This window comes from Planococcus citri, chromosome 2 (assembly GCF_950023065.1).
Source record: "Planococcus citri chromosome 2, ihPlaCitr1.1, whole genome shotgun sequence".
Classification (NCBI taxonomy): Eukaryota; Metazoa; Arthropoda; class Insecta; order Hemiptera; family Pseudococcidae; genus Planococcus; species Planococcus citri.
Window position 1 is genome coordinate 27538961 of NC_088678.1, and position 14858 is coordinate 27553818.

The following is a 14858-nucleotide window of genomic DNA, read 5'->3' on the forward strand; positions in this document are numbered from 1 at the left end:
CGTTTCGATCAAATTTTCAAAATACATAATATTTTTAAACTCATTTCAGTAAATGAAAGAAAAAATTCAAGTAAAAAAAGTGAATTCGGACAGTTTGATCGAAATGATCGTGAAAGTGTGCTCATCAAAGTATTTTGACCTTCTGAACACAAATCCAATCTTAGTTTTCTGTAAAAAGAATTTTTAATGGTGGAAAAGTACTGTAAAGTTGATGAAAAATTGTATTTTTTGCGATGCGTCCATCTTCCAGCTCTTAAAAATTCTCTCAAATTTTGAATTCAAAAGATCATGGAGGTCCAGAAACTCAAACCGCAACATTCTGAACGAGTGGTTTGGGGGGGGGGGTGACCGAGGTACTTCACAGTCTATACTACCCAAAAGTGGCAAAAAAACTCGATTTTTTCAAAAATCAATTACCCTCCTCCATTTTGAGGACCTTTGGCTCAGTTCCATAGGGGGCTCAAAATTTTTCTGGGTAGGCTCCCACTCGAAGTAGGTATTACTTAGATGCAGGGTGCCAAGAAATATCTTCATGAACCCCTAAAAAAGTTTTTTTCGGTTGGTCACAATGAATGATAATAATGATAGCACATGATTGGTTGTTGGACTGGCGAGATAACATTCCACTAATCATATGTATCTATTTCACGTTGCCAACCTATATTTTTAATGAAAAACTTTCTTCGGGGTTCACGATCGTATTTATGGGCACCCTGTAACTCTCCTCTCCAATTTTCGTCAAAGTCCAGGATCTTTTTTCGATAGCCTTGACCAAGCACTGTCACTTGCCTTATCTCATTTCGAATTACTTCAACAAGGAGGTACCTGGAACACTGACAGGCTCCAATTCAGTACCCAAATCAAATAACAATTAACGCCGAATTTTTGCATCCCACCACACACTACGGTGAGAAATCATCCCAACAAACGTTTAAGCCTCAGCAACCCAGCCAGGTAGCAGTTAGCTTCAAGTATTGGGCCCATTAAAATCATCTGTCAACTTATCACCTTCGCAGTCACTAGTCACAGTAATCGAACAAGAATTTCTTCGAATACGCCGGTGACAATCAGTCATCGGAATCAGCTCGTATACTTAGTCGTGAAGTACGCTGTTTCACAAAATATATGTATCAAAGTGTACATTAAACAAATTCTGTTAGGATTACTCACTTCAGAAAAGTCCCTATGTGACATGGTCGCCGATAAAGTAACGGCAACATGATTACATCAACATATCAGTGCGTTAGGGCATCCGAAAAAACTTCATTCTGAAATGATAAAAAAAAACATCGGTTAATACAAATCAACATTAACAGTTTTGGGCAGAGGGCAGTTGGTTGGGTAAATATGAAATGAGTGATGTAATAAAATGAACCAAAAGTGCGGTTATCATTATCATTACTACCCAGAAGTTTGTCCGAAGTACATCACATTCAGCAGCAAAAAAAACCACACACGTAACTCTCTGCTGTGATATACTTCGAAATTTAATTTTCGTAGAATAAATTTCGTTCGATCCGACAATAAACTTAATTCTGAGAGAATTCGTGACTAGTGTTAGAGTGTTAGAGGTGTGAGTCACAATTCAATCATTATTGTAGGGAATTTTATTTCCAAATGATACGAAGATTTCTCGATACTGCACAATAGATAAAAGATAAGAGTGCATGTGCAATGAGTGAATCTTTCTGTCAAACTAGGGGAACTCCAAAGTGCGTCAATACAAAATAAATAAACCCTCGAAAATCGCATTCATCTCACAACCATATCATCGTAACAAACAATCGACTCCAGATGAATGCAATTGCAACCTGTTGCACGTTATCAGAACCTCAATAATTTCGACATTACGTTCACTACAATACAATACAATACAGATGTGAATAACTTTCAACTTACCAACAATCTAATCTGATAAATCGGTTTCAATTAAATATTATCACACATTAGACACGCCACACATTTAACACCCATTAACACACTTGATAACTTATCAGTAACACAATATTGCATTCACCACTCGAACACTCGAACAACCGATTCGGCGACCGAGATATTTTGATTTTCAAAAAATTACTTACGATAGATAACGAGAAAAATAAAAATAACTACACCGATAACACGATTGATTCGCACGAAATAAATGATTAAAAACGGCGCGAATTTCACGAAAAGGTAAAATTACACATTTCCAAAGAATGATACTTTGTAATTCGCGATACTCTTCGAGTTTGAAATCCCCAAACATATGAGATAAAAAGAAACTAAACATTTACAAAGGAAATAGATAAACGAGTTTCGGAATGGGAAGGAGAAGGTAAGCACCCACCACAATTACATTCCAGTCAGCCATCTTGGAATGTGGTTTTTCGGCCCGACCCCCTTGATCAGACTAATGACCAAACTGGCGCAAATATTTCTCCGCAGGGTCGTACCTCGGCTCTTCTTCTTGGTGTATTCGAAAAGCACAGTTTACCAGAGGTTAATTAGTATACCTGAGGTTTATTTCCAGGTGTGCGGATGCTTCTTCTACTACTCTACCTGGTGTCTTCCTGTTTCAACGTCTTTGAAGGCCGAAGAAATGTGACTCACAATGTGAAAAGTTGTAGCGTTTTGTCACGGACGTCGATTTTCAATATATTCAATGTACCAACTTCTCATCTCTCATTACCTGATCATGATCACTCTAATTGAGTTGAGTGCAGTTACATTAATCACCTGTCGTCGAAGAATCACACAACCTAGGCTATGCAGTATGCACTGTCAGTCCCTCATCGTCTTGTCAAGGCACACTTGACTCATGTAAACTCATCCTAAATTACATTTATGTCCCATTTTTCCTCACCGGTGCAGCGGAAATAACCTTCAGCGTAGATTATAAGCAACAAATCACACGCGTGTAATATTAATATACCCATCGGCGTCATTCTTCGAATCAACTTTAATTTCATTAGTAGTATAAATTACAGCAAAGTACAAAAATTTTAATAAGGCTGTATTTTTGTTTACTCGTCCGTGTAATTGGTATTACTTAACAGACTTTTTTCAATACACACAGACAACAAGGGTAATTCATTAATTATTCTGGACCATCCATATGCATAACTAGTTGCAAACTTGCAGTACGTTTTCGCAACATACCTATTTAAAATTCTTCTTCAGAGAAAGTGAATTTATTCTGCATACGAACGAGTCTCCAAGATTTTAAAAGCACAAACGCCGTTTGATTAATTTTTCAAACACCCATTGTCAAATAAAAAATAGTCAGCGAATTCAAAAATATTTAAAATGACGAAGAATATGCAGACGTAGCAAGTTTTTGTCTAGGAGAGAGGGGGACGAGCCAAATATTGCGCAAACGAACAAAATTTCTAGCCATCGACTGTAACGAGTTCGTTTACTTCTTGCAATATTCTAACAGAGATAAGTCGAATAAAATTCTTCTTCTGCGTTTCTAAAATTGGTGAGGATAAAAACTTGACGACGGAAACGAACTCCCCAACCCTCGATTTGGTATCAGAAACAGAAAATTGTTATCATAAAATATCTACGAATAACACAGTAGAACATTCACACTTGTACACAACGTATATATATAATACAAAAATCATTAAAAAACCAATAAAATGATTATTTTGTTCAACAATATTAAAATATAATAATAAAATTTACAAAAGAAAAAAATACGTGTGTACTTGGCAAGCTAACATAAAAGTGATTATTATACAGAGACAGTCACAAATAAAAAACGTGACGGCAATTAGATACATAGAAAAAGGAAACACTTCCAAGTTCCAATCAACGTATGTATAGTATAACGTCTCGTCGTGAAAATCAACTAATTGCCAGCACTTGTAACAAATAAATAAAACCATGGTTTGGTACAGTACACGATGGTTATAACATACACAATATATTATATAGAATATAAATGGTACAATACATACTATATATTCAAAAACATTGAAATGAGTTTAAAATGCACAGAGAGTGAAGAAGAAAAAAAAACGAGTAAAATTTCTCAGATCACGAAACCAATATTTAGGAAAAAATACTGGTTAAGGAATGACGGGTACTTACAGTTAATAAAATCAAGGGGTTATTTGTAAGACTAGGATACGTTGATAATGCCTCCTATATTACATTTTTACTTCTTAGAATAGGTACATAATATTATTGGAATGCTAAATCAACGCGTTGATTTCAACCCCTCGGAATGATTCCTAATACACGAATACTTTAAATAATCAAGCATTAAAAGCCAAGTGTACCTTATAATTAACTTTGGAAGCTAACTTAACGCAGAAGTTTTTTCGGTTGAGAGAAAAAAAAAGTATTTTATCAGAGATAGACCAATTAATCATACCAATTATACTACGTCATTTGATGAATGATACAAATCGTTTTGAATGTTCGCCGAATCGAGTACGTATAATTCGACGGAATGAATTCTTTCATTTTTGACACCACGGTAAATACATTTGAACTAATGAAGATTGGTCGATCACTCAACTTCCTTAACTTGGAATACGAGTATTGGATAAAATTAAATAATAATTCCGACTACTTTATTAATCATAATATGTAGGACGGTATTGTATTACTGATTAACTATTAAAAATTGCATCTAGGTAAATTTTGTATCATTTTATGATTCAAATATTCCAGATTTGAAATAAAAAAAGATTAAAATAAAAAATGAAAAAAAAACTTGAAGCTAAAGATATTAAAATTTAACTAATAGGTATGTTTCGTAACAGAAAATAATATTTTTGGCTTATTTTGTTCGAAACACGAATACTCATCAGTTTTTTGTAATAATGGGTTTAACGATTTTGAAAAAATTAAAATCTTAAAATAACCGAACCTTTCCTACTCTACACAAACACGCACGATCAATATTAATTCTAAATCACAAAATTGAAAAGCATAAATAACGGTAAACACAGATTCATCGAGTAAGTATTGGAAAACGAGAAAAAAAACATGCTTATACGGATAGAATGTTCGAAGGAAAAATTATAAACGATTTGATTATAAAATTTGTACAGGCGTATAAAAATATTCACTACAATACATTAAATACGTATTAAAAACACATCGAATTCAATATTAAGTTAAATATTATCGATCGTATAAAAAACGATGTTTCACAGAACAGGAAATATGTAGAAGGGAACACAAGAAAATATAACCCATACGAAGACATTTCTTACTCCCTTTCAAACTTTCTTTTTACACGTAAATATTTAAAAATCGATTAAAAATATAAAATATACATAGGTAAAAAAAAAAGAAAACAATTTGAACATTAGCAACATTTTCGCTTAACTGGTTTCCTCGAGCGTTTATCTAAAGTAATCCTATCGTCTGCTTGGTTACCTTGTCTTTCTTGCCTTTCCTTTTTAGATCTTAGGACTTGTTTCGTTATAGCCATGAACATCTGAGTGAAAATTAAATTAATTATTATGATTGAATTTCCGTTTTAGGGAGCGACTGTCAAGTATACTGACCTCTTCGACATTAACGTTATCTTTAGCGCTAGTTTCATATAACAAGATATTCATTTGATCAGCGAATCGCTGCGCATCTTCGGTTACAACTATCTTTCTATCTGGAGCATCGTTTTTGTTACCGACTGCGTACGAAAATAGAAGCGATAAGTGAACAATGAAGTACTTATTATAACAATCGAGAGTAAAATACGAGCAATTACCTAAGATTCGATTTACAAATTCGCAGTTTTGTTCGATTTCATGCAACCATCGTTTGACATTGGCAAATGACTCACCGCTGGTTACATCATAAACGACAATTACTCCATGAGTTCCTCGGTAATACCTGAACATATGCACCAAGATATTAGATTCCAGATGACCGGTTAGTTTACAAGGAAGATGAATATGACTTACGTAGAAGTAATGGTTCGAAATCTTTCTTGACCAGCGGTATCCCATATCTGTAACTTTACTCTTTCTCCTTCGATATCGACCGTCCGGATTTTGAAATCTACTCCTATGGTAGTGATGTAACTCCCAGTGAAGGTGTTATCGGCGAATCTTAACAGGAGCGAACTTTTTCCGACACCTAAGCAATCACTATTATCAATACAAGTACTTCAAAGTTGTAAGATTAAAGGAAATGTACTTACCACTATCACCAATTATGAGTAATTTAAATAAATGATCGTATTCCCTAGCCATATCACTGGTTTAATGGGTTTATAGAAGCTTGAAGAAAATGTAATGAAACATATGGTTTACGAGTTCATTCCTATAATGTTGTCTTCGTCTAGATGTTGAATTGGCGTAAAATTTGACTCACCTAAACATTTCCTGTAATATCAACAGGCACTGTAAAAAAATGAAAAAATAACTAAATAATTGCGTCCCTTGCCTCTCAGCAATCAACGGAGAGTATCTGATTCTATCGAATAACCAGGTGACTATAGGACACGGTGACTAGGGTGGGTGTGAGGCGGAAGGGAGTGTACGTATGCCAGTGTGGCCCGTTGTGAAGGTTCGAAAATTACCACTGCGCGTATTCGTAATCCTAAGAAACAAGTTTAGTACTGGTTTACTTGCAAGTGCGGGTAGGTGCCGTATTATTTTGCTATGTTTACTGTGGTTACGAATTAGTACGAATGGTTGCCTAATTCATATTACCTGAGGCGGATCATGCGCTTAACGCCTATTATTTTTCTGAATGTCTCACAGAGGACTTTAGACAAGCGGTCCTTTCAGACTGTTCATAATGAAATTAACATATACGTATAAATCGACAAGATTTACAAGCCGTAATGTGTTTTAAAATTATTTTCCGAGAATTGGTAGGTAAAAATTACGATCTTTTATGTTCATGACTTCATGCACAATACTGTATGTTTTTTTGTCGGCGATTTTTCGATATTTACATTGCAATTTTGAAAAATTGTCCAAAAAATAGACGGCCTAGGCTGCATATCTAAAGCTCCCGTATTATTTTGACACTTTACTACATACGATGAGACTAGCCTATGGTGAAATTTTCATCTGCTGAAGGTGATATTTTAGCCGTTCAGTGTTTTTGTTTTTGTTTTTCAGATTGCAATTTTGAGAATCGAAAAATCGCCCTGGACGAATGAAAGTGAAATCTGTTTCACCAGGTGAAAATTTCACTGCGGGCGAGTCTCTACGTATCTTTCAATGCCCAAATAATATCAGGAGTTACAATTAGATATGCGACCAGGGCCAACTATTTCTGCTGAGTTTTTCAAGATTGTCACAGTACTACGCAAATTACTTAGGACGGCAGCAAAATCGCGATGTTACACTATTTATCAAAACCACGGTAGAATAATACTGTTTAACAATTGAGGAGCTCATTGCAAAAGTAGCCCTTGTCACATGAACTTTTAGACCCTTTTCACTCGATTGCACCTATTGCCAACTGCGGAGATCATGTTGTAATGATGAAATGACCGTCAAGTTGGTCTACCCTGAGTAGCCCTGAGAGGAATTGCTTTATAGAGTTCACATTCATGATACTGGGTACGCTCAAGGGAGAGCTTTAGAGATTGCATAGGTTCATGTGACAAGGGCTACTTTTGCAATGAGCTCCTCAATTTTGAAAAAAAAATTATTGTTGGTGGAAGCTCTACCCATCCTCCAAGAAAATTTTGTTGTGTTTGAACCAGAAAAAATTTTTTCCAAAAACTGATAAAAGCCCACCAAAGTAAACATGACAACCGAGGTTTTGAAAAACAGTGTAATATCGCGATTCTGCTTAATTTGCACGATACTGTATGTAAAAATCGAAAAATCATTCTAAAAATCGAAATGTAACTTCAGCAGGTGAAAATTTAGGGTTAGGCTATATTTGATGTCCTCTATGTAATAAGTCCAGGAGCCCAACCTGAAAAAATGTACGAGGGGGGTTGAAATTGGGGGCCCGGCCCAAAAGTTACTATACAATGTAGTCCTCTTTCCAGAAATGCCACTCTGGCAATTCGCAAGTGGGGCTTTTAAGCACAGCGAAAGCTCAAAGTTCATAATTTTTATGAACTTTCAACTTGGAAAGTTTCATGGCTGAACCCGAGGGATTCTTATATGTAGGATTTTTCACGCTGAATTCAAATATGCCGGTCTGCCAACCCCTAAGTGTTCCCAAAGGGGTGCCAGACTGGGTTAAAAGGGTAAAAATTGCAAAAAATGCTGTAATTTTTCAATAAATTTTTGTAAAAATCCAATAAAAGACAAATTGTGGCGAATTTTCGAAGAATTTTTCGCGCTGAATCCAAATATGCCAGTCTGCTAACCCCTAAGTGCCTCCAAAGGGGTGCCAGACTACTTTAAAGGGGCGAAAAAGGCAAAATATTGATGTTTTTCACATGTTAGGCATAAACATAGCATTATTTAGTACCTAATTATTTTATTCGAATGTGGTTTGCGAGCACATTTTTGAAAAGAGCATGAAATTCTTGTAGACATCCATACGCGAGGTATCCCCACAACAATTTTGAACCCCTTCTTCTCATATATTTTACCCCTCGATATGGTGTGTAAAACAAAACCTCAAAGTAAATCTATTTCAAAAATAGTAAAAACTGTAGCGGGGAGGGGGGGTTGAAGGCTCTGGAGGAGATTAGATGCGTGTAAACTATAGCCGAAAATCGTTTGGTTATATTCGTGCTCTACGGTATTGAATCATTCGGAAATAACATCCTACTTACTAATACTTTCTCCAAAATTCCTATTTCACTCCCTCTAAGACTTATTACATATATCAATTTTTCATCGCGGCCCACCAAAACAAAAATTTTGAAAAAAATATATGATCCTTCTACAGTTGAAAATACATCCAAAAAACGTGCTACTAAAATTGTACCTCGCGAAATCTCCATTGTTAAAAATCATAAAATAAGTTGAAAAACGACATATCGAGTGGTAAATATGAGAAGAAGGGGTTCAAAATTGTTGTGGGGATACCTCGCGTATGGATGTCTACAAGAATTTCATGCTCTTTTCAAAAATGTGCTCGCAAACCACAATCGAATAAAATAATTAGGTACCAAATAATGCTATGTTTATGCGCCTAAGACGTGAAAAACCTCAATATTTTGCCTTTTTCACCCCTTTAAAGTAGTCTGGCACCCCTTTGGAGGCACTTAGGGGTTAGCAGACTGGCAAGTTTGGATTCAGCGCGAAAAATTCTTCGAAAATTCGCCACAATTTGTCTTCTATTGGATTTTTACAAAAATTTATTGAAAAATTAGCATTTTTTGCAATTTTTACCCTTTTAACCCAGTCTGGCACCCCTTTGGGAACACTTAGGGGTTGGCAGACCGGCATATTTGAATTCAGCGTGAAAAATCCTATAAGAATCCCTCAGGTTCAGCCATAAAACTTTCCAAGTTGAAAGTTCATAAAAATTGTGAACTTTGAGCTTTTGCTGTGCCTGAAAGCCCCACCTGCGAATTGCCAGAGTGGCATTTCTGGAAAGAGGACTACATATAGTAACTTTTGGGCCGGGTCCCCAATTTCAACCTCCCTCATACATTTTTTTCAGGTTGGGCTCCCTGACCATTGGGTCACAGACACCTCCCTTGTTAGTAGAATTGTTCAAAAGTACATACTCGTAACTTGCAACCTGTCAAAAGTTGTTAAAATTTCGCGAAAAATTATAATATTTCAACGAGAATGAACGAAATTGTGTCATGATTTTCGGGATTTGATTGATATTAATAATTTTTATTCTTCTTTTCACTTTTTAAAATATTTTATGAAATCGTCTTGATAGGTTGCAAAATCACTTTTGAATAGGTAGTAGCATGTGCATTTTTTTTCACTTTCAACTGCACCCTATAGAAATGAAAAAAAAAATACTGTTGAATTTGCCATCGAAATGCTCACGAATTTACCAGTGATTTTTTTTTTCATATTTCACATTTTAATTTTTTGCATTCAAATTAACTCTCCGACATAAAAATGAAATTCAACTCCTAAAATTTGGCTTTGTGGGATGAAATACACGTATGTAATGGATATGGATACCCCACACAAAAGACAATAGCAATAGCTATTCCAACGTAAGGTTTTCGTCAAAATCTCTAATAGGTAGCGGTCCATTAACGCTTTATAGCGAAGTTGACACTTTAAAACCTACGAGATTTACAAGCTATAACGTTTTTTTTTTTTTTTTTTTTTTTTTTCATTTTACCAAGAAGTGCAGGATAAAAACCACCACATCTTTTGTGTTTGTACAATACTACATATGTTTTTGTGCCGACGTTTAGGATCATTAATATTCCTCAGCACGAATAGTTTGATGTTTGTAACAAAATAAAAGAAGTGAAAAATAAAATAGAAATGAGGTCATCCCTAAATTCTTGTAATGTCGCGTCGGTAAGGTTGTTATCCTTAACCTGACCATGTCTATTTTAGAATGAAGAAAAAAAAAGGTTTCAGGAGAGGACCTGCAATTTATACTATGATTGGAATGTAACAAGAAACGTACGCGGCAATACTTACGGTAGGTATTATTTAGGGGGTTGCAGCTTAATGCAAATCACAAATGGGGAAAAGAAATTATTTCACAGCTTAGGAGCTTACAAAGGAGGTGCCCCAGGTGACATGCACGATTTAAATGATTCTTGGACCATTGGATAGAGGACATCGAACATAGTCTAACACAAAATTTTCAGCTGCTGAAGTTGATATTTTATTTAATTTTGGGGGGTTTTTTGAAGCTTCCAACTTTATTAAGCTGTTAGCGTTGAAACGAAACAGTATAGGTAGGTAAGTTTAGGTATAAAATACCGAACGAATAGAAATATTTATCAAATTACAGTGTAAAAAATCGAGCTTTACATTAACGTGTGCGAACACGTGACATACTACAATGCCTATAACAATTTCCGACTTGAATTTCCGATACATTCTTACCTGAAGGTGTAAAAATCAATATGACACGTTGTTAAATTCATTCGGAAGAAGACACCAAGAGTAGAAAAACTTCGACACTTAACCAATCAAACAAATAACACAGAACACCTGAGATTTTTTCAACTTTCCATTTTCTTCGAGTAAACTGTACGAAGGTATATAGGTATATCTACGTAACACTTGAAAATTTTCTTATTAAACAAATTTTCCGTAAGGTGTAAAAGTCTGGACAAGAAATTTTTAAAGTGACGAAATTTTTCCAATATTAAATCACAATTTTAGAATAACGCGGCTACATTTACTTGACGCGGTGGGTGGATTTAGGTAAAACGAAAACGTGCTCGCATTTGTTGGATTAGCTATGTATGCGCTTAGAAAAGCGTCAAAATGTTTCAGCTTGTTTTTAATTCAAAATGCCCGCGAGACCGAAAAACGTAATCAACAAGAAACATGTCACTATGTTAGCCCCCAAGGGATATAATTTTCACTTCACACCGTACCCGCTTCTTTTGGATATTGCACTTTGATAAATTGATTGCAACTTGGTACATGCAGATAAGTTTTTCTTTTTCATGGTTATGTATTTTAAATTGGTGTGTAGTCGTATTCCTAGTGTACATTTGTATTTCATAGCTTGATATCTACTTTGTTCACCTGTGGTGGATGAGATGTGTCTTAGGCGAGGTACCTATTTTGGAAAGTTGGAGGGTAAGAAGAGGAATAGAATGAAGGGGAAACGTTTGGAAATTACGTCAAAATAATAGGTACGTTATACGTTAAAAATCAAAAGTCTAGTTGAATTTCAGAATTTCACCAACAGATTCCAATGATTCAAAATGTCAAAATTTTTATAAAATTTGAGGGAAAAATTGAAAAGTTTAAATTCATTGATTTTTTTTACAAGAACAAATGGATCAAATCGCACTTTCGAAGTAACAATATCATAACTCAAAAAATATGATTTTTTGAAAACAACCAACTTCAAGAATTTCAAAAATTCCAATCGTATTTTTACGCCTCATTTTTCAATTATTTTGAGTGATTAAAATAATAGTGGATATGTATTAGGTACAATAACAATATATAAGATCTTTCTTTTTTCGAATAAGAAATCCAATCAAAGCTGGTAAGAAATGTACATACAGAATGTGAGCTGTATTATTGGGGAGAGGGGGGGGGGGGTAAATGTTTCCAATGTTGGCGAGTGAAATAGAAAAATCGTTCATTGTAACTTCCGAGATTTGGTTTCTGACAAGGGAAGTGCCCCAGGTGACATGCACCGATTTAAATATTTCTTGCACCATTAGATAGAGGACATCGAACATTGTCTAACACAAAATTTTCAGCTGCTGAAGTTGATATTTCGATTTTTCAGAGCAATTTTTCGATTTTCACATAGCAATTCTGAAAAATTGGCCGAATATAGTCGGCGCAGGTTGCATACTGAAACCTTCAATATTCTTTGGGCATTTGAATACATATTATGATGAGACTAGCCCACGGTGAAATTTTCAGCTGCTGAAGTTGATATTTGAGCCCTCCAAGGCGATTTTTTGATTATCACATTGCAATTTTGAAAAATTGGCCGAAAATAGTCGGCGGAGGTCACATACCAAAACCTTCAATATTACTTGGGTATTTCAATACTTATGATAAGACTAGCCCACCGTGAAATTTTCAGCTGCTGAAGTTGATATTTGAGCCACCCAGGGCGATTTTTTAATTTTAACATTGAAATTTTGAAAAATTGGCCAAAAATGGTCGCCGGAGGTCGCATATACCGAAACCTTCCATATTATTTGGGCATTTCAATACTTATGATAAGACTAGCCCACCGTGAAATTTTTAGCTGCTGAAGTTGATATTTGAGCCCTGAAGTACAGTGACTTGGTGCTGTGATGTTATATGTATAGCATGTAAAAAAAATTGAGATATTTTCTCCGTATACACTTCGAGTTGATTCATTTGATGAATGTCATCAAAATTGGATTTTTAAATAAAATTTTCCGCTCGCTGAATCATTTTTGATTTTTTTCTATCGAGGAAATTATTCAAAATATTGTAATCAGATTTGAATAGTATAGTAGGTAAGTAGTAGAGCAATCATTTTGATCAATCTTTAAATGAATAAAAATTTTCGTCTCAAAGCTTAAAATTCAGATAGGTACGTATGGGTTATTTTCGACTTTTTTAGAATGAAGGTTGATCAAATTCGAGCAAATTTCCTTTTTTGATCAGAATATTCAGAGAAAAATTCAAAAAAAAAAATATAAACTTTTAAGTTTGTATGGAAATTTTTGAAATTTGCAAAAATGGCTGTATCTTTCCTAAAACCAATCTCCCAAATTCGAATTTCACAATTTTGAGCCATTCTGGAGCCTCCAGCGCAATTTCCGATTTCTCCAGAAGACATGGAATAATCAATTTGGGCTGCTGAAAATCGACTTGTGGCTTATCCTCGACTTATTCAAAAGGTTTATCCACAGTTGAGCCGATTTCTAGGCGAACACCTGAAGTGCATTTTTTTTGACAAAAATATTCATAAGGGGAAAAAATCAAAAAATCTAAACTTTTCTGTTCATAACGGAATTTTTGAAATTCGCACGAACGGCTATTTCTTTCTTAAAAACCAATCTCCCATAGCACACTAGACAGCTAACAACCCATAATTTTCAAAACGAAACACTGAATGAATGATTTTTACGAAAATATTGAAATGAAGGAGAACCATCAACATCCACAGCATTCTTAGCAATTCCCAGTAAACTAAAAAAAAAAAATAATGAAAAAATAAAACGAACGACAATAAAAAGAATAACATGTAGGTAGATGCCTAGGTATTAGTCATTTTCGTCATTTTGTTTGTACGCGAGTTTGACACCGCGTTTTATTGCATTTTTATTACCCAATGTTCGCAACGTACACTGTACGTTGCGAACATTTTCTTGTGGCTAGTGTCTACAAACTTTTAGGATTAGTTATGAAAAATGTAGTCGGTGACTCGGTGTATAAAAAATTTGTGATGAATGAGCGATAGTGTGTACTTAATTACCAGAATAACATTTTCTGTTGGAAAAAAAAATGAAGACGATAAATTGAATAATATTTCACCCGTTTCTTGTAAAACTTTCCATAAAAAATTGAAAAATGGATTTTTGCTGATTTTTATCGCCAATTTTAACGAAGCGTAACTAATTCTCTTCCTTTGTTGATCCCAAGCCCCCTTCAAAATTGGTCAAATTGGAAAATTTCTGCAATTCTCATGTTCTAGTTCATGAAATTTGGCATAAAATGAACATTCGTTCATATTTATCACTCCTGAAAGGGGGTGAACTAAAATCATTGAATACAATTGGTTGGATAACGAGTATTTGAAAAGCTTAAAACGAGATCCAAAGCATGAAAAATATGTGCCAAAATTTAAAGCATATTGCTCGAAAAGACTACTTAACGAAATTTACGTGGAAGTTCTATTTTCTAAAAAAATAAAAATTTGAACCAAAACAGAAAAGATTGTTGGGAACGGGTTTTTCAAAATTTTAAATTACAACTCCGAGTTTGTTTTTAATTTTTGGAATTGAACTTACAAAAAAAGTACATTTGTAAATTTTTGCAACATGCTTTGAATCAAAATTTCAGGGAATTTAATGTCATATAAAATGACCGTGATCCATTTGCTGCAAATAGGTACCTACTCGTGATTATCGCTGCAACGCATTTCGAGAATTTTTAAAGAATTTTGAACTCTCGGTTGAGTCACGATTATTGAAATTTTTTTAAAAAGGTCATGCAATCTGTCAGAAGAGATTTAAATTTTGCGAAGAATTCCACTATTTCAACGAAAATACTTTTTGAACATTTTTTTTAGAATTTGAGCCCAAGATTGTGTCATAATTTCCAAGATTTTTGAAGAAAAAAAAACTTCATACCACGTAT

General features: G+C 34.6%; 2 protein-coding genes across 3 annotated transcripts in view; both read right to left on the reverse strand.

Annotated features, from left to right (window-relative positions):
• LOC135835299 (tetratricopeptide repeat protein 28) overlaps positions 1-2380 on the reverse strand; it is a 127708-nt gene extending 125328 nt beyond the window's left edge. For both annotated transcript variants that reach the window (XR_010556856.1, XM_065349483.1), the window contains exons 1-2: positions 1900-2380; positions 1171-1268 (exon numbers count right to left, since the gene is read on the reverse strand). Coding sequence is in view for 1 of the 2 variants with exons in the window: in XM_065349483.1 (XP_065205555.1) it covers positions 1171-1194 (24 nt within the window). In the remaining variant the exon portion in view is untranslated. The remainder of the gene's footprint in view (positions 1-1170; positions 1269-1899) is intronic.
• A 1189-nt stretch (positions 2381-3569) lies between these two features.
• On the reverse strand, positions 3570-6424 carry Rab35 (RAS oncogene family member Rab35). Its single transcript, XM_065349495.1, has 5 exons — positions 6152-6424; positions 5913-6087; positions 5717-5841; positions 5514-5638; positions 3570-5443 (listed from the first exon to the last, which is right to left on the reverse strand). Exons 1-5 carry the CDS (start codon positions 6201-6203, stop codon positions 5312-5314), a joined length of 609 nt encoding a protein of 202 aa, XP_065205567.1. The 5' UTR covers positions 6204-6424; the 3' UTR covers positions 3570-5311.
• Positions 6425-14858: the final 8434 nt, after the last annotated feature.